Source organism: Aphelocoma coerulescens, chromosome 3 (assembly GCF_041296385.1).
Source record: "Aphelocoma coerulescens isolate FSJ_1873_10779 chromosome 3, UR_Acoe_1.0, whole genome shotgun sequence".
Classification (NCBI taxonomy): Eukaryota; Metazoa; Chordata; class Aves; order Passeriformes; family Corvidae; genus Aphelocoma; species Aphelocoma coerulescens.
The window spans coordinates 29,181,439-29,208,487 of record NC_091016.1 but is presented as its reverse complement, the minus strand read 5'-3'; the positions used below and the strand labels follow the sequence as shown (position 1 = coordinate 29,208,487).

Here is a 27,049-nt window from a genome sequence, read left to right as displayed (position 1 = left end):
GGGGGCGGGGAGGGGGCAACATGGCGGCTCCGTATTAACTTCCCCCCCCTCGGCAGCCAGCGCTGCCGCCGCTCTCCCCCGCTCCCAGCCCTGGCATGCCGGGCATGATGGACAAGGGCGCGGAGCTCTTAGGGGGTAAGAGCCGGGCAGCCCCCAACGGCGCCAAGAGCAGCAGCCCCTCCAACGGGCACTACTCGGAGCCGGAGAGCGGCGGCGGCGACAGTGGCGACGAGCACGGTGCGAGCCTGGGGCCGCCCCGCCAGCGGCGGCAGGGGGGGTGGCGGAGGCGGCGGGAGGGGCGCCGAGCCGAGCCGCCTCCCCCTTCCCGGTGCCGGGGCTCCGCCGCTCCGTCCGTGCTGCGGCCGAGCCGCGGCCGCGCGTGTGCGGGGCGGGGGGGCGGGAGCGCGCGGCGCGGCCCCGCGGCTGCCCCCGCGGTACTTAACGATGGGGAGGGAGTGTCTCCCGGGAGCCGCCGCCGCCGTCCCCATTGTTCCGCTGGAATAAACTCCCCCTTCCGCCTCCTCCTGCCCCCTCCTCGGCGGTCGTCGGGGCTTAATCCGCGGCGGCGGCGGTGGGCGGGGGGGTGGTGAGGGGGGAGGTGGCTTATTCCGCACGGCCGCGGCGGGGGCTCCGCCAGCCCGCCCGCCCGCCGCACGGCGGGAGCCTGGGACGGCGCCCGGGGACACTCCAGCCCTTAATTTCTCTTCCCCCCTTTGCCTTGCAGATGTAGGAATGAGGGTCGGAGCGGAATACCAGGCGCGCATTCCTGACTTCGAGCCCGGTAAATGGCTTTTCGGCCGTAACCTGACATCTCCCGAGGCGGGAGGGGTGGGCTCGCTGCCGGGTCGGGCTGCTCGGCGCTCTCCGGCGGCGGCGGCCGCGGGGTTGTATTTATGTTGCTTTTGAGCCTTTGTGTCGGCGATCCGGTGCCGGTGGCGGGAGGCTTGGCCGGGGCAGCATCTGCACTCCGGGGGCGGGGGGCGTCGCGGTGGGGGATTCTCACTTCATTATCGGCCGCATTATGTGTATCGAGAGGCGGTGAAGCAGAAAAAGGTTGGAATTTTTTTCTTCCCCGTCCTTAAACCTATAACCATAAAAAATATTTGACGAGGAGTGATGGATGTTGTCGGGCAAGGGTGGGAAGTGATGCGCCCTGCCGGAAGCGGAGCAGACCTGGCTGCGTGCTGGAGGCGCTGGGTGGAAGATGCGCTCGGTGGGAAACTCCTGCTCCTGGTTTTGTGTGCTGTAGTAGCCTCGCTGGCCCCGCCGTGGCAGGCTGAGCTGCTCTCCTCCGCCTTCCTCGCCCCCCCAGCCCCGCCCCGAGGAATATGGGTACGCTCGCATTGCCTGGTACTCAGCTTTAGCAAGTTAATTGCTAGAATGCTGCCGTGCCTTACTACACTGAGCAGGGAGACCACAGGAGTGTTCATCAGTTTTGCTGTGGTGGTCAGACGAAGCCTGTCTACTTTCCTGCTCTCCAGACGGGCTCCATGGGTGTCAGATGATTTCTTACCGGAAGAGGATTGCTCTCACAGTGCCTCCCAAGGCTGGAGCGAGCCCCTTTGGATGGGCGCAAGTCCCCACAGGCCAAAGAAAAGGCCGGGGGAAGGAAAGCGCGAGGGTGGGATTAAATGGATGTGTGATCTTGGCTTAAGGGAATGCCTTTCCCCTGGGAAGGAGCACGTAGTCTAGGTCTCTTTGTTAATAAGGCTGATTGTTTACACCCTTTATTTTTACATTGCCTACATAAAAATATGCACAGATAAAAATGATGGTTTCTAACCTGCAGCCTGGGCTTGTTTATCCTACAAGGCCACTTAAATTAGAAAAACACCTACTGTTTATTTTTCTTTTGATTAAAAGAACTCTTCAGCCCTTGTAGGACAATTGAGGTTGTGTGGTTTCAATTTTGTAAACTGTTTATGCAATAGTACCATTACATTAGTAACTACAGAACTAATTTTATGGTCTCCTATAACCAGATTTTTTTAGAGCTCCTAAGTGTTTCTGAGGGATGGCATTCAATTAATGCCTCTTTCCCCAGGAACTGGGACTAATATATATTCGCTTTATCAGTTTCCTTAATAATGGAAATGTTTCTTTAATAACTCCTGAGTTAGAGGCATAATGTACAGTATTAGCCTTCTTGGTGTGTGTATTTTGACTATTAGGGCAAGAAGGTAGTGATTTATTTTGGAACACCTAAGTCTTACAAAATAAAGTAAATTTAAAAGTCCATCAAGTGTAAAAGTACGGCACTTACCAAGTTAACAGATTGGATATCTGAGGAGATCTCAGCAAAATCTCATCCTTGCATCTGTTTGATTTTTTTGGTGGAGTTTTTTTTCTCATGAGTTTTGAGGCATCACTTCTTACAGACAGAAGTAGTGAGAGATAAAAATCTGTGCTCTTACAGCTACATTTCAGTTACTTTTTGGTAGCAAGTGAGGTAACAAGCTCCCTTGTCGTTCTAGGTTTGTGTAAATGGATATGGTACTATATTTAATTATCTTTAATTACGTTTCTTCTTGGAATTGTTGTAATGCTCTTTTTTTGCGGGTTTACCAGATACTTTAGAGTATGTGTTTATTTGCAGTACTGAGTGCTGTTTTTTAAGCCCTTTGAAATAAATAGGTGGGAGAAGAGAATCAATGATGGATAAAAGTAGACCTAAGTCTAAGACACAAAGTCAGCCCTGATAAATACACAGAATACTAAAATGAGAGGAATAATACCAATCCTTGGGTTTCACTTAGCCTGTCTTGAAAAACAGCCACAAGCAATGCTCTACAACAATACACTGAGGAACAAAATATTCACGATTAATGTTGTGATGGGAGTAAGCACTTTTTGAAAACGCATTTTTACGTTTATTTTTCCATTTAGTTTATGTATAAAACAAGATAATTTTTTTTTTTAAAGAAAAAGTGCAACTGTTTCTTAGTGTCTCATGGAAGAAGTGGATTGTGGTTGGAAGCAACAATTAGGAAAAGTTAGTTTAAACATACTCTCTTACCCCTCTCCACACCGTATTCTTTTTACAAGCAAGCTTTCAGATAGAGCTTAAGGGAAGTAGTGTTCTTAATTGTCACCAAATATTACAACAATGAGAGAAATTTTGTCACTGCAAGAAACAATTTCAATAAGGAAACTTGGGATTTTTACTTTACCTGATTTACTGAGTTAATATACCATCTCTTGCACTCCAGATTTTTGTCTCCTCCTCCTGGTTTTCCTAAAGTATTTTATATTCTTGGTGAAAATGTTTCTGCTTGTACTTTCTGACCCCTCTATAGATCCAGCAGGATGTTACTAAGCTAGTATCCTTATATTGTGGGTTGTTTGCATTCTTTTGGAAATCATGGTAGAGAATGCACCACCCTGTTGTATCATCCACATATAACTGCTAGAGAAGTTTTATTCTATTCAGTTTTAGATTTCACAAGGGTTCTAGTATGAATTTTGCTTACTTAATGCTGAAATACTTAATTTCCCATTTACCCTCTTCTCAGGGATGGAGTTGGGGCTGTCAAGAAGAATATTTTATACCATTTAATGTCACTTAGGAATGCATTTCTCCGTATGTCTTCATAGCTTTTCTAGTCTTCTAATAGGAAAACAGGCTTTCTTAAATTGAAATTATTAAATGATGTGGCAAAGTATATAACATTTTCCATTTATTCCATGCTATCTGTCCTCATATCCCCTGATTGTTTTGTTTGGGATTTTTTTACTTATTTGTTCATTTACTCACTTATGAAGATTTCTAGTTCGTAGTTTTAGAAATTTGGGGGTTCCTCCTGTTAAATTCCATGTTTCTGTTCCTACTGTCAAACCTTATTCTTAAGCAGAGGAAGGTATATTTTGTGGTAGAAACCAACATACTTTTAAATTGCCCTGCTGCCCCACAATGCCCTCACTGTGTCTTGTATGCTCCTGGATGATCCCTTTATTCTCAGTACCTGTATGGAATACTCAGAATACTGTATGAAGCTGCACCAGCTGTGGGTACCTAACTTCCCATGTGAAGCTGCAATTTAGAAAGGGTCAGTTTGCTGCTATGATTTCCCTGTTCTGGAAGTGGTGTGGAGTGCCTGTTGGTCATCTTCAGCTGGCTGCATCTCCCAACTGGTACTGGTGGAGGGGTGCAGCAGCTGAAGTACAGAAACCTCTTCCTCAGTGGCTTGGATGTGTGTTTTGGGGAGACTTGTTATTCTTCAGATGTAGCTCTTGGTCCTTCTCTTCCTTATTGGCTTACAACTCTTCTAACACACTTTGGCTAACATGTTGCATGGTATTTCCAGCCCCCGTCCCTTGTAAAAATGGACCTTGCAAAGATCGTGTCAGCTTTGAGGTATAATACAGCTTCTTTGGGGGTTAGGGCTGCTTGCTTGAGTGCTTGGGCCACAAGGGACAGGCAGCAGTTCTCAGGAAGGTAGGTCATGATCCTGCATGTGGAGATGGAGGGATCCCTGTCCTACAGCTAGGGGCATCCCATGCTGAGAGCAGGGTACCTGTCATCAAGCTACCTGTATGCACCTCATTATTCCTTTGTCATCCTTGCTTTCCTTTTGGCAGTGTGAAGGTGCCACCTGAATGGAAACAGATGTGTGATTCCTGCTGAGGAAACAGCACTGCTTTGAAAAGGGATGTTCTGGTGGTTGCTACTTGTTTGTCACATGACAGTGGCATCTCAGTAGGGAAATGTCACCACATACATGATCTCCTGCAGGTGCAAGAACTCTGAAACTAATTCTTTTTTCACTTTAGTACTTGAGTATTCGGTACCTGATAATATCCGTGATATCCATTTGCCTGTAGGTATCTTAAGTTTAGACATTTCTTGCTTATAACCTGAAATTCTAATCATTCTCTGGTGGCCCTGCTTTCTCCTCATCTTTAGTTAGAATGGAGTGCAGGGTAGTGGTCGTTTACTTGTGATAAAAACAGCGTACAAGAGAAATGTTGTGCCTGTAACACGCTTGCATTGCTCTTCATGCAGTATTGCATTCCTAATGACTAAAAATGTCGCTTTTTTGTTCTAAAGTGGAATGTTATATTAAGGAGTTTGTTCTTGTATACCAAAAGCCTTTCAGAGTTTAGTAGTGCTTATGCATTGAAGCTGGTGCTTTATGAGTGTATGTACATTCTTAACCTGTTATGGAATTTATGCTGCATTGAGGTTATCTGCCTTACACATCTCATTTTGGAAAGGCGCAGGAGTTCTTTCAGTTTTTCTAATTAACTGTTTTCAAGTTCACAGTTGTGACGGATCAAGATTGCAGAGATGATAGCAAATACAAAACACTGCCAAAATGAAGAGGGAAGAGCAACAAAACATTGTACATAAAGGGAAAGCACTGTTCTTTTTTCCAAAGCATTTGGGTTGGTTTTTTGTTTGCTTCAAACAAGATGTAGAGCCTAAATATAAAGTGTGTAAGCTTAAAATGGAGTGAAAAGTTACTTGTTTCACTGAATAAAAAAAGCTGTTCTTCTCCAAGAAGGATGCAAAGAAAGTTCCTCTTAGGGTGATTACTCAAGGAATTCATTCTGAGATTAGGTATTAATCCTCCAATTGTTGAGCAATTTCTTAGCAAGATAAAGTGTTGTAAACAGGTTGTAAGGGGTTTTATGTAGTAGACTACATTTGTGAAACAGTAATGGAAAGTAACTCTGAATTAATGCTTTTCCAGTATTGGGGAGTTTACTTTTCTTTTACAGCATGTTTTTAAAAATCATATACTCTGATTTAGTGCTTCAGTGTTTGCATGAGTATTGCTCTGTCCTGGTGGGCTGGGTAATTTGTACAGCTTCCCTGGCAACATTGAGGTGGGAGTAAACAAACCAAAACCAAAAATTACTTTTACGTCTAACTGCTTTCTACAGCTGTGCGATTTGGTTGGCTATGAATATTAAATTTATATGGTTACAAAAATCAAAACTAAAGGGGGAGTGATGAACAGAATTGCTTCTGGCATAGTTGTTAGTGTAGTTCCTTGTTGAAAGGGGTCGGGGATGGTGACTGTATTCTACCTCTTACCTATTTTTATTGGTTTTAAGGAAGCCTAAATGACCACAGTAGGTCCTAGTACTCCTATGATAGTGATAAATGTTAGAGTACTAATAGACAATCATAACTTCAGGAGGACAAAGTTGCATCCTTGCCAACTTTATAGGGGGTAGATTTAGCTATAAGAAGGAAATTCCTCCCTCTGGGGTGGTGAGGCACTTGCCCGAAGAAGTTGTGGATGCCCCATCCCTGGAAGAGTTCAGGGTCAGGTTGGATGGGGCTCTGAGCAACCTGGTCTAGTGGAAGGTGTCCCTGGACAGGGCAAGGGGGTTGCAACTGGATAGGATTCCTTCCAACTTAAGCAATGCACTTCAGTGGTTTAATTGTGGTAACCAGAATACTGTCTGATATTTAGTTATACTTGAACATCCTAAGAGTAGTGTTCAATTTCAGCCATTTGATGTCTTAAGGAAATAATTTTGAATTAATGATGATTTTTTGCCCCCACTTCTTCTTAGTCGCTGGACTTCTTAATGTGGTTGGCTTTTGCTTGCTGTCACATAACTGTTCTCTAGATGATAGTTATTAAATGAATACTGAGACTTACTTGTTTTCTTACAGGTGCCACAAAATACACTGATAAAGATAATGGAGGGATGCTTGTATGGTCTCCATATCATAATATTCCCGATGCCAAATGTAAGTCCTAGCCTGCTTAGGAATTTGGGTGCTTAAGTAAACTAAATAATTGTTTCTGGTATGCCTGTTTGCTCTTTTACACACAGTGAAATTGCAAATTAATTAAACACAAAGCTTTTCTTTTTCTTTATTTAGAGAACTCCAGGTAAAGGCAAGATGACCTTCTCTTATATTAGTAAAGTCTTTGTTTCCAAGCATACTGCCTCTTTTGTACTATCATCATCGTTGTCTGTGAAAAATTTTGTTGTTAATGAAAGAATAAAATATCTGAACATGAGGAACTTACTGCTTTAAATTTCTAGGAGGAGGAGTTGCAGTGGATGAATTCAGAAAAGATTTGTTGAGGCCCACTTCAAGGGGAAATTATTAGTGCTGTCATAGAAGGAAAAACCGAACATTTTCTCGCTTCAGAAGTGACCTGAAATACAGGAGTCATCTGACTTAATGTGATCAATTACCTGTTTAATCTAGTTTAAACCTGTCTTCCATGCTAGAATTTCCCATATGTAATAAAGGAGAGTAAACTTTGAGGATGCAGCCATGAGAACCTCAACCTCAGGACAGCTTCTATCTGATACCAGTCGTTAGAGATTTATGTCCCCCTACATTTGAGGGAATGTACCTTCAACTATTGCAGAACAGTTAGAAATAAAATACTCTACAACTGTGATTATTAAACAACTTTTTCATTCCTTTAAAGTGCAATTAACTCTTTGCTGCAACAGTACATTGCAAGAGTATCCCGTGTCCATGTGAATAAGCAGGATACGATTATTTCCTTGATCATGCTTCCTTTCAACTATTTAGTTGCCACTTAATTTTGAGCTCTAGAACGTGAATAGGAAGAGCTTTTGTCTATAAATAAATAAGTAGAACTTAATTTCAAAATGATGAAAAGTGTTCAATTCGAAGCTGGCTCTATTATTGCTAAATATGATTTTTAAAGTGTTATTTGTGAATTTGATTACCTAATTATTGAATTTTCATACTTTCTATTGAAAACTGACTTTGTAGTTGTTAAAACCAACATTGGTCAGTGAAAGCTATATTAATATTGAGGATATGTATAATCACTGATATAGCATCTACTTGCTTTAATTTTCAACATGTGTGGGAATATGGGCAGTAGAAGTAGTTCAATTTAAAACTAACACAGGAGTGGGTTCCAAAAAGGCATAGCCTTTCAATACCCAGCTAGTCTCTGCTTAAAATAAATAAATTATGAGCCTCTATGGTTTTGTTGTAGTAAAAATGTGAAAGAAATCATAATTAGCTTGTGTAAAAAGTTTATAAATATAAATGTTCAGTCCATGGATTTATTTGTTATTAATAAAGCTGTGAGTATATTTAACATTTTGGGGGACCTGGGCCTATGCAGTGTGTTAAAGCAGGGGGGAGACTCTTTTCCCATGTTAGATGGCTAATTCTGTCATAGAGCAGAGCTAAAAGTACTAAAGAATAATTCTGACATTGCTTTGTTACAGTGGATGAATATATAGCAATAGCAAAGGAAAAACATGGATACAATGTGGAACAGGTAAGTGCTGTGGAATGAGAGTGCTCCTTTAAAGGATGTTTTTTTAATATAAAACTATAACACAACTCTTCTATTTTCCCCCTTGGTTACCATTAATTAACGCTGTTTCTCTTCAGGCACGGCAGCAAACACTGCAGTTAAATGGATCTGCATACAGTTGTGGTCTGGATTCTCTGCAAAAGATTGAGCTCTTTGTTTTCATGACATGCTCAGCTTGTAATGTGCACTTTTGAAAGGTTTGGTATGTTTCTTGATACACTGGGCATGTCATGCAATTGTGTGTGTATATTCAGCTGAAGAGTTTCTTAGGGAAGCAGCTTACAAATTTAAAGTTTAACACTAGAATGCAAATAAGGTACAATTTTGAACCTCTAATTGATAGGGATGGCACTGAAAAGGTTTCTTTGATATTGAAAAAAAAAGGCAAACAACCTGAATTGAGTGTGTTTTTTCAGAGGTAGGAAAACAGACTCAAATTTTAGCTCTGAAAGTAATGAACAAGTTCACTTCTTATTTAACAACCTTTGGTCACCATTCCTTAAAAAGTAAGGATAAAACTTCCCTGGTCTGCATGTAGTTCTATTGCAAATTTCTTCATGAATTAACCAGTCTATGTAAAAGTGATATTACCTATTGCAAAAAAATATTTGCTGTACAAGTGAAAAGAAGTTGTATGATCAAGTTTTGGAGGATGGAAGCTTGCTCATCAACTGCTATCTGACAAAGAGGCTGCCAGTGTTACAATGTCCAGAATATACCTGTGGTTTGGTGTTGCTTCTTTATGCCTTGACTTCTGTTAGGCAAGAGGAGGAACTGATGGATCTCAAGTCTCCAAGAGATGGATTTTCAAAATAACTTCTGGTGCAAAACATTTGTAGACTTGTCACAGTGGAATAGAAATTCTCTTTGCAAGAGGTGCCTGTCACTTGCCATTTTAACAAGAGCAGAGGTTTGCTGTGTCCAGGTTGTTAGAAGATGTGAAATCAGGGGGTTGGAGAGACGCCTGGTGATCGTGTCTGCGCTGTGTGATTGAAACTGAGTGGATTACATTGCCCAATTCCCATGCCCGAACCTTGGAATCAAATCTGTCAGTGATTCTCTGGCAGAAAGTCTAATGAACATAAAATTATTTTAGAATATTGAGAAATGAAATTATATAAGAAAGTATATTTAAATTTCCGTTCCTTATTAGGTGCACATGACATGGAAGTGGCCGTGCTGTTATTTGTGGATTGGAGAGTTGTAGAAAGACCACTCTCACTTTGAACTTTCAGACTTGCATTTTGGATGATCCTCTGGCTACTGAAAAGTATTTTTATTTTCTTTTTTGAGTGGGCTGGTAGTAAAAGCCTATAAGGAACTGTGTAGGTGATATATGCCTGTAAAGTAAGAAAGCAGGTCAGATTTGAGCCTCTCAGCCTAGTTCATGCTGCTCTAGAATTACTGCTGCCATGCCAACCTTAAATTGTCTGGCTTTCATACCATTAATAAAGTATAGATGTGCCCACTGTCTCCAAAGAGAAATTTGCAACCTATAGTAAATAGCCGATAAAATTGTAATTACATTTTGAGAAGGGATTCTGATAGTCAAATTTTATTTTAAATAAATAAATTGCCTGTTTCTATTTAACTTGTCTCAGCGTTTTAGAAAATTGACTAAATCCAAAGAGGGACTATTTCTTTTCAAAGGCTCTCGGCATGTTGTTCTGGCATAAACACAATATTGAGAAGTCCCTTGCGGATCTCCCTAACTTCACTCCTTTCCCTGATGAATGGACAGTTGAAGATAAAGTCCTATTTGAACAAGCATTTAGCTTCCATGGAAAGAGCTTTCACAGGATCCAGCAAATGGTAAAGTAATATTTTAATCAGAAGCATTAAACAGTTCAGGTGCACTAAGAACAAAGGCTCCTGTTGGGCTAAAATTTCATGTTGATTTCTGTGTAAAAGCTTCAGGAAGAACCTCGAATAAAAGTTTTAATTTCATCATGTATCTTGGACAGACAGGTTTTTCACTCTAATGAAAAGAAGCCTTCTCAACTTTTTAAAAATGTGTATGAAATACATCCCTCCTTTCTATCTTTTCAATGCATTTAAAATATTGTTTAGAGGTGGTTATAAACAGAGCAGAATTATAATTGTGGGTGGAATTTTAATTTTTAAAGGTGTTAATGTGTTGATGAATTCTTCTAGCTCCCAGACAAGACCATTGCAAGCCTTGTAAAATATTACTATTCTTGGAAAAAAACTCGCTCTAGGACAAGTTTGATGGATCGTCAGGCTCGTAAACTAGCTAATAGAAATAATCAAGGTGACAGGTGAGTTTTATGTTCTTAAGTAGCTAACCAGAGATTGAAGTCTTCCTAAGTAGAGATGTAGAGTAATTTCTAGCCTTTGTTTTAGTGTGAACCATGTGTTTCAGGTGGTTGTGATGTCTGACTTTAGCAACGGGTTTGGTACCTGTGCTTTAAGAACTTTATCACTCCAGTCTGTGTGAGTTATAATAAGAGATGGGAGTGTTTTCATGGATAACTGTAAAAACAAGGTTTTAAACCCTGAAGTCTATTACTGTCTGTGCAGGAGAGTGTTTTTGTGGGTGGGTGGGAGGGGTTGGGATTGTTTATTTGTTTGTTTGTTTGGATTTCTGAACTAATATGGAATTAAAACTGGAAGTTCAACCACTATAAAGAGATGAAGCAGTTAGAATGCCTAAGTATTGTTTTAGAACAAAACTTTATATAAAGTCTTTTTTTAAGAGACTTTGAACTGCTATCAGTCAGAGAGAATTAGAGCTCTGAATAGTTTTATGTTGTCTTGCATAGAAGGGAATAACATTTCTCCTAGTTACTATGAAGTTAAAATTATATTGTGCTCAGTGTATTTTATTATTAACTTGCATTTTTTAAAAGGTGGTATGTGTTGTATGTATAAGTAGCATAATCTATGTTTATATTGGAAGCTATAATTTTATATCTGTAGAAAATGGCCTAACTGGAGCAAAAGGGGTCTTTTTAATTATATGTTATTTTCAATAACTCCTGAAATCTAAAGTTCATATGCTTATTTAGTGACCCTATTTCTGAAAAATTACAGGCTAAAATTAGTTTGCTTTTAATATAGCAGTTTGGGGGGGTTTGGTAATAACTAGAAATTTTAGTATGTTTTTGCATTAATTTACTCAGAAATTATATTGTCAGAATGACTGGATTGGGCTCTAGATTGACTGTTCTCTTTTTAACCTTTTCTCTTTGGTTTAATTCAGTAGATTTCATTTCCCTCCCCTAAATTGCTAGACTTTAAGCACTTTGGTGAAAAAGCAGTCCCATGTTTTCCCATCATATATTGTTGCCTTATGTTCCCCACAGACTTCAGCAAGGGTTTATTCACCTGGTGCAGTGGTTTGAAAATTGGTCTATTAAAACTAATGGGGCAAATGAAAGGTTATTTCTAGCCTTGGTATATAGTTGGCCACATAAGTGTTCATGCTGGCACAAGTGGTTGAATTGAAGAAAGGTGACACCAAAATTCTTGGCAGCAGTAGCAGCACTGCTTAAAGTAACTTTGAAACTATGGTTTAGGGTTGCTTGTTTATCATAATAATTACTAGAATTTAATACAGAAAATATGCTTGTAACAGCTGTCTTTGAAAGCATCTCAAAATTATTTGTAGTTATGTACTTAGAATAGATAAATTTGAGTAGATAATTCTATCTTATCCTGATACATTCTTATATTTGGGTTTAAAAAGTAATAAAGTGACTAGTTTTATATAATCTGTCTTTAGTGATGATGACGTAGAAGAAGCTCATCCAATGGATGGAAATGATAGTGACTATGATCCCAAAAAAGAAGCCAAAAAGGAGGTAACAGATAACTTAATGGTGAATGTCAGTTTGTTTGTTTTCAGTGAATGTGTTACTGTGAAGCGTGAGTTGTAGTACAGAGGTGTAGCTTGCAGCCTGCTGAAATCCCAGGGTCTTTAAGTGGTCAAGACTTCTCACTGAAACACATCTTTATCATATATTTTTGCCATTTCATGGCTATAAAGGCATCTCTCATTACCTCCACTGTGTCCTGAGAGATCTTCAAGTTTTGGAAGAGGTGTATCCTCTCACAGCCTGGTACAACAGGTTCTATTTGCCCTCCGTCAGCCTTGTTAATATGTTTACAGTTTTACTGGTTGTGAATTATTTGAATCAAAATGTTTTCTTTGAATTTTAAAATTAAATTATATTTTTCTAAGAACAACTTTTGTTGTTTGTTCAAAGCCACAGTGAGGTGATGCATTTCAACTAGTATGTGGTTTTACCGAGATGCTTTCTACTAATAAATGTAGACAAAAAATATTTTAGTCCTAATGAGCACTTACTGTTAGCTTTACAGGTGACTGCTGTGTTTGAAGTATGTTCAGGTTTTAGGGGTTTTTTGAGTTCTTGTTGTAAACATTAAGCTATCTGTGAGCAAGACTAGAAAAACAAAGTATGTAAGTGTTTAATTGTTTCTTTGATCAACTTGAAGCATTTGTGATTTTCCTAAATCAGCCAGTTCATGCTTCTCAAGATTGAGAGGAGAGGTTATGCTACACTTCAGCACTCCCATGAAGTGGTATCTAGGGTTATGAATAAAACTTTGCACTTCTAACAAAAATGATACTGAGTAAGAGACTGATAAGTTTAGATTCTGTTCTGAGCTTTGCAATGACCTTCAATGTATCCCTTTATCTAGCTGGCCTTGGGGATAAAAGGACAACTATCCCTTTCTGTGAAAGAGTTTGAGTTTATTTTTTTAATGTGGGGATGTTTTCTAGTACTTGAAATGTCACATGGTCTGATAATGTGCCTTTTTACTTTTATGCTGTTCTAACACTGTCCTTGCAATCTAAATGATTGGAGCTGCTGCCTTAGCCATGTCTAAATAAGGGCTATTTTGCTCAATTTACTTAGTTATAGTTTGAATCATTACATGCAGTCCAGAATGCAAGTAGTGTGTTGACAGGCTTCTAGAAACAGGACAAATAGGTTTGCAGTTTCTGATGAGCTATTTGGATCTGCACAAGATAATTTTGTCATCTAATAGTTCTGGTAGGATTTGCGTACTTTCACTTCCTAAGCAAAATATAAACTGAGTAGGCTGCTTGCACACACAGCAATGGAAATTTTCTGTTACCAGAGAAAACTAAAATAACCTAAAATCTCTATCTTGGCAAGACAAAATTGTGAGAGAATATTTTCACTTTAAATTCAGATTGAACACACAGGAACTGCAATTTCGTACCAAAAGAGCAATGCAGAACCAAAACTCAAATAGTATAAACAGGGCAGAAGGAGACTTCACCTTGAAATTTTTAGATGTCAAAGATGTAAGGCTCTACATCAATTTTCCGAGGAAGAGCGCGTATCTTAAGTGCTTTTAAGGTGGCCTCTGTGAAGTCAGGGGACTGGATTAAGATGTTATATTAGCTGGGGAAGAGAATGTGGCAGAAGGTCAAGTGTAGTAAAACAAGACTGTTTGCTGCTCTGTACTACTACTACAGAAAATAATAATAATAATGGCTGCTGCACTTGGTTTTGCAGTCACTGTGATCAGATGACCACCTCCTCTTAACATGCACGGATGCCAGCAGGGAGGAGCAGTAGGGAGCTGCTTAAAGTAGGGAAAAGCCTGAATCTTCTTTCTGTTCTGGTACTAAGCATTGTTTTGAATTGGAAAATCCTTGCAGAGAAAGTAATTTTTGTGTCTCTGCTCCTGGCCTCCAGGGAAGGTACTCAGTTGCTCTGAGGGAGTCACATACGTGCAGAGTAGCTGTTGTGGAGCAATGCCAATTGAAGATGAAGCTGAAATGTTTAGGTGCCCGAACATATCAAAACAGTTACAAAGACTTCATTTCCAAAGAAGCAAATAACAAAGGCTTAAGTTTTCTAAATTACATAGATTTTTATAAAGACTGCAAGAGTATGACCATACTCTCTCTTCCAAATCTCATATCAGCCCTTTCCCACCCCCCAAACCAAACAGTACAGTCTCTTTCTGTAGAGTGCTTACAGCAGGGAGAAATGTCATTTTGCATTTTTGGCTAGCCTTGTTGACTTTGTCTTTCTTCTCCTTTTATCTTTGCCCAAGTTCTTCATATCTGATCAGAAGTAAATGTGTGAAATCACTGATTATTTGTTTTAAAAGTAAGATACATACATGCATATTACTTAACTACTGTATATGTAATAGGTTCTCAGTGTTTGCCCTCTGTCACAGTATTCAGACTGGGATTTCCATAACATTTACTGTATTTGTGGCCATGTTAAGAAAAAAGTTTTGAAAATGGACCTTCCTTAGACTAATGCAGGCTTATCCAGCAGATGACTGGTATGCTCCATCAATTCATCTGCAAGACATAGTTGGATACTACATGCAAAGCAGGATGTTAGCTTAAGTTTTATTTGTCATAAATAGGACATTACAATGCTATCTGATACTTCATTCTTTTTGGTAAAGTTATGTACAAGATACTGTTATTCTTTAATGATTTATTTCTTGTAAATTAAAGGGCAATAATGAGCTGCCTGTTCAGACCAGCAAAATAGGTCTGGGTAGAAGAGAGTATCAGAGCTTGCAGCATCGCCACCATTCCCAGCGTTCCAAATGCCGTCCACCAAAAGGCATGTACCTGACCCAGGAAGATGTGATAGCTGTTTCCTGTAGTCCCAATGCAGCCAACACAATTCTTAGACAGCTGGATATGGAACTAATCTCGTTAAAGCGACAGGTACCATGGGTTATTGGTCTTGGTTTTTTTTTTCATCTCAGATTGTTCTGATTGTAATGGTTTTGAAGATTATCTGTGAAGATTCTGAAACTTCTTTAATGTGAGTCTTCCTCATTTTGTTCCACAGTTATCACCACAAATGCTAGACAGTAGCTGTTCTTCAGTTTTGTTTTTTACGTTCATCTGCTCTTTTGGATAAAATGAAGCAAGATGACTCTTTACTTAAAAAAAAGAGGGTAGCATTAAAAGAGTGCTACAGATTTGGGGACAGGAAAAATCAAAAGTCACATTTGATTTGATTTTTTTTTTTTTTTTTTTTACTTTGTTAGAAGTATTTGTGTGCAAAGTGAAAATGAGACCAATGGAGCAGAGGAAGTTACATTTGTTATGCTTTAAATTGTAGCTGATTTTCTGGATGTCCTTTCCCACATACTGTGAAAGTATGGGAGGGAGGCGTGTGGAAATCGTGGGCCTAGTTATTTCTCTGTTTCAATTGAAAAGTTTTCTACTTCTTATTAAATTTAGAAAAGCTTTTTAGCCTTCACCTTTAAGAGGAAAATTGCCTGCATCCTTTGCATGAAGAAATTAAATTTTGGCATTTAAAGTTGAAATGTGTAATTATTCCGCTTCTAAGGGTACAGCAGTTATGTGCATGCTTGCTTTCTAGGAGTGATGGGGCTACACACTCAAGGCTTATCTTCTGGAATTTTTGCCTCCTTATAGAGCTGCCCTGTTGCAAAATCATGGAGTGAATTAAGGGTTTCTTTCATGGGGTTTTTGCTCCCTTATGTTCTTTTACAGGAGAAATAAGCTTCTTTCTGTCACAGCAGGACTCTGGGGCTAAATAGCATAGGTGGGTTTCACTCTTTAGCCTAAGTGTAGGTGAGTTACAGCCTTGAGGTTGTGTTTCTCTTTTTTTTTTTTTCTTGCAGTGATCTCAGAGATGCAGCCTTTGGAATCTTCCACTGAGTTGTCTGCTTTTGTGTCCATACTTAAGAACCCTTGTAATAGCTGTGCACCATAGTATGCAAAACTGTTTTCTTACCTATGTTACCTTTTGTGCATCACTGTCAGATTTAAGTGGTTCATAGATATGCATATGTACAATTGGGAAGGTCTTTTTATAAACTAAGAAATATTCAAAATAATTTTAAGAATCCCCCCCTAAAGAAAATCAGAATGATCTCAGGTCAATAAAAAAGCATCTGTCAGGAGGAACTAACTCAAAACATCTTATGATTTTTTTTTTTTGAGAAGGGAGACGTTAATAAATTAATATATGCAATACATCTCACACTTCTAAGAATCAAGTTTTGTGTCTAGAGTATTCTTCATTCTTCAAGAACATATGCATCCTTATCAAAAATTACTTGTTATGAACAGCTTTTAATATTCTTGCAGACAAACTGTTCTTTTGAAAGACTGGCTCAATTTTTTTTTCTCCATAGTAAACTGTGATGTGTTTTGTTTTGGTTTTTTTAAGTTTGTTTTTAAACAGTTAAAAGTAGTGAAGCCTTAAACCATAATATTTCTCTTTCTAACTTAGGAGGTACACTTGTGGCAATCCTAGTGAAGATAAATGTGTAAAGTGACCAACTTTCTTTGTGGAGCTGATTAACTTTGTTGTTTTTGACCAAGGTTCAAAATGCTAAGCAAGTAAACAGTGCACTTAAACAGAAAATGGAAGGCGGGATTGAAGAATTCAAACCTCCTGAGGTAAATCAGAATAAATACTAAAACTTGTGGCCTTGCACTTACATTGGTGGGAAGCTGCAGAAATGTGTTTTGCTACAGCCTAGTGTTTGCACTCCAGCAGCAGCTTAAACAGGATCCATTAAATTACATGCAGGGGGTAGTCTGGCTTCTTTACAAGAAATTGGTGGTAGGCTTTTTTTTAATGGCAACTGGTTGAAAAAAAGAAGCAGAAAAAACTGAAGTGTCATGTCTGTTCACAATAATAGGGAGCTGAATACATGGGGGCTTTTTGGATTAAAAGTAGGTAATGTAGATTGCCAGTAATAAAGTCTGTGTGTAAACATGACTATATATATATATTTTGACATCTGAAATGAATGATCTATTACTGAAGTTCTGTTTTTGCTTGTTTTAAAGGCTTGGATATGAAACATAACATGAATGCAAAATGCTCTAAACACCAAGTCCAAATAGTTTAGATAAATGTTACTATAAATTCAAATTCTGTCTGCATAAAGATCATTAGCTTGTGCATAAGTTATTATATAGCCAATACTAAGAACTGCAATAAAACAGAGGAAAAACTGCTGGCAAAGTTTTAAGCTCAAATTCATGAATACTATTTCCTCTTCATGAAAACAATCCTAAACTATAAATTTATGGCTTACAAGCAAATGGTTTTTCCTATTTTGCAAAATGTAGTGCAAGTAAAACACATTGATGCTCAGATATTTTGCAGCTGTTGAAACAATTTAATGATCTTTGTGCCATTTTTCTAATTTTAATAGTCTAATCAGAAAATCAATGCCCGTTGGACCACAGAAGAGCAGCTTCTTGCAGTACAAGGTATGTTAATAGTAGTGGCAAGTTGAAATCTGATGCAAAGGATTCAAAGAGGTGCTCAGGCCTTATATTTGTATTTTCCTCTAATGCAAAGCTAAACTTTATCTGGTCACCAGGAAAGCAGCAAAACTATTGAGAATATTTAGGGCATTTATTCAAGCAACAGGACACTAGGCTTTCTGTTCCCCGTGTTAAATTTCAAAGAGAAAAGCTAAGCAGTGTTTAACAACTGTATTAGTACCAGAAAGTCCCTTTGATCATCCTCTAAATCACTTTACATGAATTTCTCTAAGGTAGAAGACTAAAGCAATAGTTAGAATAATAAAATTTGAAGCATTTAAGACATCTCCATATTCCTAAAGTAGGAAAAAGCAGAAGTAAATTGTTTTACCGTTGCTTTTCTCTTTTCATGAGGGAATAATGGGCAAGTATCTACCTGTTAGATCTTTTAAGAGTCTGAAGCTGGATATGGATGCTTGACTAACAGTCTTACTGGGCTAAAACCCAGCATTTTCTAGTAGGCTGTTCATACAGCTAATTTGCATTTATTTCATTTATATGAAGGAAAACTTGTGTTAGCATGCACTGCCAAATCAAGGAACATTTAAGGGAAATATCTGGAGATGCTGTCTTGAAGGCATGTATTGTCTATATATTGGCTCACTTCTATGGATCATCTTTTATAAGGATAATATTCTCAGCTCAGTTATGCCTATCTGCTCTATTTCTCTGTGTTCTTTACCTTGAAAATGAGAGACTGAGTTTTAGGATAAAATATTCAGTGGATCACAATATCAGTGTAAAGTTGACAGGTGTGCCATACCTGGTACTTATTAGTCAGATGACTGAACCTAAAGTTAGGTTATTTTAAGTGTGAATGGAAATACAGAAAGACATGATGTGTCTTAAATCATGCCTTTCAACTTACATGCCTTGGGCTTGAATTTGCATCTCCAAACTGTTTTCTGTCCTAAGTTCATTCTCTCACTAGTGCTAAACACTTCAGTATTTTGTTCCCAGATGCTACTGAAGGAGGTGCCTGTCTCTAGTATGATAGTCTAGTAAGTAGAAGGCTTGCTGGAGAAGTGGGGAAAATCCAGGGTCATTGTCCCTGCCTTAGAATGAAATGATTCAAACCATCTAGCCTTTTCACAGTTTAGTTATTGGAGTTCTCACTAAGCAACAGTTTGGGAAGTGATAAGAATACATTCAGCTTTCGTTGAGCTCTGGCACTCTGTGACCAACAAAACAAATAAACTGGAGCCTGGGCAAAAGAGAGTGAGGGTTGGTGGTGGCTCCTTGGAGAGGAGTTCTAGTCTTCTGGTCTCTAGGGAATGTTCTGTGTTTTCTAAAGGTAGTCAGCCTTAAGGGTGGGGTAAGAAATTGGGCCTTCTGGCAGAAATCTGTTTTCATTGACATGTGCTTCTTAGATGTGTTGTTTCCTTTATGGTCCCCTTCCCTTGTCACTGTGTAAAATGGAGATGGGAGAGAACCTTAACGTCAAGAACAAAGTGTTGTAATTATCCCCCCCTTACCTACTGCTCCTTCTCCCTTCTGGAATGAGAGTGCTCCCATCCCTCAGGCTAAGGACCCTGATTTCTTGCTTCAAAGTAATTGCTTGAGGTAGTAGACTCCAGGCATGAGGGAGCCATGCTGTGTTTTTCCCTGACTTTGTTTTCAGAAGGTAGCCACAGCTGCTGTACTAAAAGCTTCCTTAATGTGCATGGACTTGAAAGCTGACTTGAACATGAGACATTTAGTTTGTACACTTTAAAATAAATCTATTTCATTAAATGTATTGGTATATTTTGGCATATGCTTTTAATAATCTTACAGAAGTCATAAGCATTGAGCAGGTAGGTGGCACTTATGTGATTTGTTCAATTGAATTTGGACAATAAATCTAACTATGGAAATTGTAAATATAATCTGCAGGAATATAATTTGGTACTGTTTTTCCTAAACATGAAAAAACTGATTATCTGTAGGCCAGTCTCAAGAGATTCTGAGTAACTAAGGAAGAGGTAATGAGAAAACTTAATTTAAAATAGAGCTCTGTGTTATCTTAAAAGCAATGTGGGTGCCTGCAATGGGGTTGTGGACTCAGATTTATGATCTCTGAGCCAATATACTTGCACTATAATTTATCAGGTAACAGTTCAGCTTTGAATAGTTGTTGGATGTAATGGGCTAGTTCATCAACTGGTGTTCTTAAATTACAAACTTTTATGTACAGAAATGTATGAGCATGATCATATTTTCCAGCTAAGATCTTGGCCATGAAAATGCAATTGCAAAAACGTTTTAACACTTGCTGAAGACAACAAAACTTGCATTGAAAAGCAGTGCATGACTCTCATGGCATTGCAGGGAAAAACAGTTGGGACAATTGGGATCTAACTCTACATAAGATAGTTGCCAGGAGCACTGTAATCCCATCACAGTGGAACTGCAGCTCCCATTAACTATTTCTGCCTCGTTGTGGTGCTGTATCGCATTGCTTTGCACCCTGATTAATATTTTGTTTGCTGTGCTGTACAACATTAAGCAGTGTAAACAGCATCAAACTTTGATTTATGAGTTTCTCCAAGAGAGACATTCAAGATGAAATGCTGTAATCAAGAGCATGCACGTGTTCCAGTGTACCTTTGCAGTTGGGTGAAGTTCTGAAGAGTTTGAAGGATTCCTGTGATCTGGGTGCTTTCAAATGAGCTGGAAGAAGACCATTCATACATGTGGAGTGAGGCTCTGCAGTTGTCCTTTGTGAGCTTCACTTTCATCAGCCTAATAAAATTATTTTTACTGAATAATGGACTAAACACATGAGAAATAATTTGGGGGTGTTTAGCACTGAATTCGTATAAGGATGCATAAGTAATGTGCACCAGTTTGACAGGGATGATGGCTTGGCAAACAACTCTTACAGATATGCCATCACCTTACACATTAAAGTTTCATAAACACACAGTGAATTTTCTCTATTTCTTACAAAGCTTGAAAGGCTTTTAATATGTTATTGTGGTAGAGCAGTAGTAAAAAACACTGAAAATAATCAAAAAATGAGTAGTGCTGTATGTAGCTAAACTAAGGAATTTTTTTTTTAAGAGTTGGGTTCTCAGTGAAGGCAAGATACCTTGTTTTCAAGTTGTTTGCTTGGAAATAGGCTTTAAGACCTTATTTTTGACAACCTGAGTTGAAGATAACCAACAGGCTCAGTTGTTTTGCAGATTAAGGGAGGAAAGAAGTGTAGCCAGCATAGTAACAGAAAAGGCTGAAATCACTAAAAGTCTAAATTAGTTTTCTAGCAGAAATGTGCTTTGTTCTGCTAGGGACCTTGTTCACTTGATTAATTGTACAGGATGTTAGATATATTGCAGTGAACATTTCATGTTCATTATAAATCAGTAAGGGTGGTAATGGTAGGACAGACAAAGAATATTGAAGTACTAGAGGCAATGTTCTGTGGGCACACACAGTTTTTAAGGAGTGTAGCTGATACCTTGTACAGCTGATAAAGCACAGAGCCAAATCCCTGTCTTTGCTTTGCCTGGATACATGCCCTCCCACATGGCTCTGAAATCTTTCCAAGGTTCCTGCAATCAGGAGGGTTGTATTCTTTTGTATGCCCCAGAAAAGATACTAAATAATGTAGCTGGGCTCTTGACAGCTGAAACATCAGCTTCAGCTACAGAATTTGTTACTGTCCTGGAGGTGAACTTTCCTTTTAAATTGCAGGGAGTGTGCATTACCACATCAGAAGTGCCTAATAACGAGGAAAGTAGAAAAGAGCAGAACAAACTGAAGGTTACACTCTTCACAATTAAGTTGAAAAGGGACATAGCTTTCAGATTTGAAACAACTCTCACTTTCTAAACGCTTTGCTTCATTTTCTGAAGTGAGGCATGAAATCAGGCATAAATTTCTTTTCCTGTTATGAGAAAGAGTGCCTGTCCTCTAAGAACTGTAATATGTTCTGAATGAGTTTAGTTATCAGGAGCTTCACAGGAAAAGTCAAATTGTAATTCACTCATGCATAACTGACAGTGAAAAAATGAGTCTTCTGTTTACTCACTCTGGAACTAAACTGCTTTATTTCTTCAAGTCTCCAAACTTTTTGACACTTGTAATTAAAAATAGATTTTTTGCAGCTAAAAGCTGTGTTCTAGGAGGTGGGAGAGGTTGAGGACTTTTTTTCTTAAGCAGGAGAGGGGAAGAACTAGACACACAGTCTAAATAAAACAAAATCAATATACTTTTTATTATAATTCAAAATCTAAGTTAAAAACCATGGAATGTTGCACTCAATAGTTTTTTGTGTTATATGCAAATGTAGTTCTAGAAGTATTTAAAATATATGTTGGGATTTTCTTTTGAGGTGCTCGTAAACAAAAGTGACTACTGATGTCAGTACAAAAATTAATGAAAAGAACAATGCAAAGGTCACCTGTTTTGCTGCTTATCAGTAGGGGATTTAATCCTGCAGGCTGGGCCATCTTAGAAGCAGACACCACTAGCTTATATATATTTACGTTCTTCAAGGTGCTTGTCCCAAACCCCCAGATTTTTCTACCCAGTTTGAATGGTGAAGGAAAGCTTCAAACAGACTTTGTGAGGTGAACACTTGCTAGTAGCTCTGTGTAGCCTGAGTGGAGCATGTCACAAGTACAGGAATAGCAGTATATTGTGATTAGTGAATTGTGCCCCACTCTTCTGCCCTCTGCCACTCCTGCTCCACTGGCTGTGAGAGAGAACCATCTGCATGCAGCTGGTGTGGAGGGAACCTGTAGGAGCTATCAGTGTTTGTCACATTATGTTTGTAGCATTATGTTCTGTTCACAGCTACACACAAGCTCAGTCACCCTTTCTCCCCTCTTGAGCTGGTCTTGGGCTTCTGCCCTTACTGTGAGCATGCTGAAAGATTTACTGTGTGTGTGTTGGAGGCCAGATCTCTGTGGTTTTAGGTTGAGGCTTGGTGAGTAAGCCAGGATCTTTAAGAAGAATGGGTAATGACTTTTTAATAAAGTTTTTGATTTGTATGTTGATAGCTGTGCTATTAAAAATTACTTTGTTCTAATGGAAATTGAGGCCTTCTCCTAATTGAGAAGTTCTCCTAATTAGCGAGTCCTCGGTTTGCAGGTCCCATAGGTTCTCTCTATGAATACATCACACGTAGCTGTGTCTGACTGATTCTTCACAGCTATGTTATTTACTTTGCCTTCCAGGTGTCCGAAAATATGGTAAAGATTTTCAAGCTATTGCAGATGTAATTGGCAACAAGACTGTTGGCCAAGTGAAGAACTTCTTTGTAAACTACAGGCGTCGGTTTAACTTAGAGGAGGTATTGCAGGAATGGGAAGCGGAACAAGGAACCCTGGCTTCTAATGGTGATGCTTCTGCTTTAGGGGAGGACACAAAAAATACTTCTAATGTGCCATCAGGAAAGAGCACTGATGAAGAAGATGAGGTGTGTTTTGTGTACCAGAAATAAGTAAGCATGGGTTGAGGAACAGCATTTTATTTAGTGATAAAGTATAAGGTTAACTGGTATGGAGTGGCAAACCACATTCTAAAGAATGATGATGAGCTTGCATAGAGCTTCAGCCAATGTCATTAACCAGGTGGGAGCAGGACTGCACCTTTGATAGTGATGATCACGTTACTGTTTTAGTGTTAAAATACACTTCTTGTTCTAGAAGAAGACTTGCTTAGTAAATATTTTTAGTTCTGCTGTCTATAATGTTTTGGTTGGTGATTTCTTTTCAGTAACTTCTCAGTTCTTTGGTTTTATTTTTTTTAAATGCTGTTTCCTGTGTAGTGGCCAGTGGCAGCCCAACTGCATCACGTCCTGGCTGGGATGGCTGTTCACGCAGTCTTGTCTTTGTCCTTTGTGCAGGCACAAAGCACTCCGGCCACTCAGTGTTTAGGCCCTTCACCTCCAGCACAGGCATCTGCTCCAGCACCTGCCGCTCCCATGGCAACTTTAAACCAGCCGCCCCCGTTACTTCGTCCAGCACTTCCCGCTGCTCCTGCGCTGCACCGCCAGCCGCCGCCGCTCCAGCAGCAGGCGCGCTTCATTCAGCCGCGGCCGACCCTCAACCAGCCTCCCCCCCCGCTCATCCGCCCAGCTAATTCCATGCCTCCCCGTCTCAACCCCCGGCCCGTGCTGACCGCGGGCAGCGGCCAGCAGCCACCCTCGCTCATCGGAATTCAGACAGAATCTCAGTCCACTCTGCACTGAAGAATTAAAAGCAGAATTATGCTAACTCCCACATTTGAAAAATTGTATCAGTGTACATTTTTTTTTTCCAAATAATGAAGGGGAGAAAAGAGCAAGCCTTCACAGGTATCAGACCAGTTTTCCAGAGGAGCAAGCTAAGAACTAGAAATGGAGCGACGTCAATGACCACCTGTATAAAAATATTTTTATGCCGAAGACTTGTACAGCAGAACAATGCCTACACTGCAGCCCTCCTCTGTATGAATAACTGTTGAAGGAAGCTAACTTCTTAAATGAATAAATGTTCAACACACCAAGATTTTGTTTAACTGATTTTTACTCTATTTATTTTATTACAGTTCTTTATAGTCAAGCATCTAACTACAGGAAAGTAGTCTGGCAAATCTAGAAATAGATAATATTGTAGGAGACTTAAATGTAGTGTTGGGTTTTTTTGTGTGTGTGAATTTTTAAATTTTTTTTTTACCTTCTAGTGAAAGAAAATATCGGCTTTAGGTTCAGAATGTTTGGCCCTGTTTAGGTAACAGTAGAAGCATTTCACACACTTGTAAAATGTAGGTCTTCTCTTCATGTTTTTCCCAGAACATTTTATCTTGTTTTAAAAGGTACTGGCTTATTAAATACTCCTCTTTCAGAGTATTCTGAACACTCAGTGAGCTAGTGTACCAAATTTATTAAATCTCATGCATTGTTCTACTCACAGAACTTAACTGGAAGCGGGAGTCCAGTTTCCTGCTGCAGCCTTATCTTGTGGGCTGGGCAGGATAGAGAGGCAGCAGCTTCACCACCCAGGGAGATGACAGGAGAGGAACCATCTAGCAAGAAGTATTAATTTTATTTGTTATTCCACTAATTCTTCTAATGTAAGTACAGTAGAGTTCCATTCCTCTGAGAATGGAGGAATCACTTATACCTTGCTTGAGAATTAATGAAGTGTAGAGGCTGGTGGTGCTGGTAGAATACCGGGAGAGTAGCTACCTGCTGCCAGCCCAGTCTTACTTCTAAGTGATTATCTCTTGACTCCTGCTATATTTCTGGCAAAGTTGATTGCATGAGTTGAGGGTATTGGGGGAAGGAAAAGGGTGTTTGTTTATTTTATTGACTCAGTAAAACCTGCATTTAGATATTAATACTGCTTCCAAATTTTAGGAATTTGAAAGGAACTCATTTCACTGCATTCTTGTCTGAAACCTTGATTGATGCCCAGCAGTGTTTCAGGGTGTGGTTTTTTGGTTTTTTTTTTGTAACAGCAGATGTCTCTACCCTCTAAGTAAACCAGGCTCAAAATATGATTAGCACTGTTTAAAACTGTGATCTGAATTAAGTTACTGAAAAATAATGCATTCTTGATTATGTAATAATATTAATGTTGACTGTCATACTATTTAGAAAGTTATTTTTGCCTTTAGCTGAAATGGTGTCTAAAAGTCTTTTAAAATCCATTTTGTTATTAACTAGATTTGCCCTTGACTAAAATGAGACTTTTTATGCAAATGGGATGTGTTCTCCCTAGGTTTTTTTCACTGATAAACTGGGTGGTCTAATGATCAGTTTAGCAGCTAGATAAGGTCTTTTTTTATGTGCAAAGGGAAGTTCTTGTACTACCAGATTCTATTTCATTTGAAAATCTAGTATTAAAGTTGGATAGTTTTAGCCTGAGTTGCAGTTAGTGTTGACCTTTATGTTTTAGTTCTTAATTTTAAAGTATTCTCAGATCAAACTTGAGAGATTTTTCTTTCTGAACAGCTCTCACTGTTGTGCTGAGGTGTTGTACAAAAGGTCCTTCTTACAAATTTTCTTTTGCATCAGAGTAGGTGCTTAGCCACTATGTGAGCATCAGACGACCCCCTGTCAAAGAAAAGCAGAATTTTAAAACAAGCACCAAGGAATTTGTGGTCATGGAAATTTGTGTTCTGGGAGTCATGAGTCTTTAAGTGTGCCCTCACCACCTACACACAAATCTGGCTGCTCTCTGGTGTTTCAGACCAATATAAAACCAAGCTGGTACATTTTTATAGTTTAATTGTTACAGTGATAAGATTCATCTTCAGGATTCTTCTTCTTTTCTATTTTTTTAATTTTATTTTTAAGCATTGAGTCTCCCAGGTGTGTGTATTGTACCTCTGCTAATTTTTGTCTTGTCTCTTGTCGATAGACTTCAGTATGCAGAATGTTGGGTGTTACATACAGTTGGCCACCACCAACTGCTATGAAACTGTTCAGTACATTGTAATTCCGTTTAATCTTGTTTAAATATTCTATAACTGGGCAAAGGTGCTGTATTTGAAGGGGGGAGGGAGGGTCGGAGATAGGTAGGGTAGTATTTCTTAATTTACATACACTGTAGCACACAGTAGGGAGCTCCTAGCATTTGTAGTACTAAATAAGTATGTACATAGCAAAATGTCTTTATTGTGTGCTTTGCAGAATATGTGCATACAGTTTGCACGTCCTGTTTTGGGGGGTAGGGTTTGTTTTAAGCAGTGTTTGCCTGGAGAGTGATATGCTTGCTGCTTAATCAAAGGATTAAAGTTTCAAAGAAATCTGTGTCTTCTATTTTTATGTACCTTGTAATGGTCTAATATGTTAGGGCCCTTATACTGTGATTCTCTTCTAAATTCATTTATATTTTTTTAAAAATTAGAAATAAAATTATACAATGGTGTTGATTTCAGTGGGAAATTTCTTTTGCCATATCTAGTCTCCTGTTTTGTAATGTAGTAATGAACTCTGACTTCAAGGTTGGCTTAATTTTGTCACTTTAAAAAATGTACAATGTTTGCACACTAACGTTTGGCAGAGAACGTGTATCCTACATTGTTCAAAGCTAATGTAACTCTACAGCTTTTTGTACAGTTTATTTTAGTTAATAAAGCAAAACGGTACTAAAAAACAACATTTTACAAATGCAAGGCATAATCGGAACAACATGTATTCAAGAAACAACACTTGCAAAATATGGATGTACAAGAACTATCAGATTTAATTGTTGCACTTTAAATCAGAATGGGTACGAAGTTGAGCAGGTATTTCTGCATTTAATAAAACAATCACTAAACATTGCACATCATAGTAAAGCAGTTTAATTTGTTGTTCCTGAGCAAAAGGAATTAGGTACTTTTGTCCTCAGGTTTTCATCCTTAGTGTTGGGATTTTACTTTTTTCTGGAAACTTCACAATGCATCAGAACAAAACATAAGCCAGTAGATTACAGATGTGGGAGTTTGTGTATGGATAGAGATGAATTGCAGAGTTTAGGGAATAGAT

The 27,049-nt window shown here is 39.0% G+C and overlaps 1 protein-coding gene across 9 annotated transcripts; it reads left to right on the top strand.

Annotated features, from left to right (window-relative positions):
- The first annotated feature begins 7 nt into the window (after nucleotides 1-7).
- On the top strand, nucleotides 8-26,676 carry RCOR3 (REST corepressor 3). Of its 9 annotated transcripts, none has more exons than XM_069009604.1 (12): nucleotides 8-135; nucleotides 725-781; nucleotides 6,632-6,709; nucleotides 8,194-8,246; nucleotides 9,936-10,097; nucleotides 10,440-10,564; nucleotides 12,031-12,127; nucleotides 14,788-15,006; nucleotides 16,645-16,722; nucleotides 17,490-17,547; nucleotides 22,767-23,008; nucleotides 23,438-26,676. In XM_069009604.1, exons 1-12 carry the CDS (start codon nucleotides 96-98, stop codon nucleotides 23,780-23,782), a joined length of 1,554 nt encoding a protein of 517 aa, XP_068865705.1. In that variant the 5' UTR covers nucleotides 8-95; the 3' UTR covers nucleotides 23,783-26,676. The 9 variants fall into 9 exon arrangements, with proteins under 9 accessions (XP_068865705.1, XP_068865704.1, XP_068865703.1 ...); XM_069009603.1 differs by having other exon boundaries at nucleotides 8-237; nucleotides 12,031-12,109; XM_069009602.1 differs by having other exon boundaries at nucleotides 8-237.
- The last annotated feature ends 373 nt before the right edge of the window (nucleotides 26,677-27,049 follow it).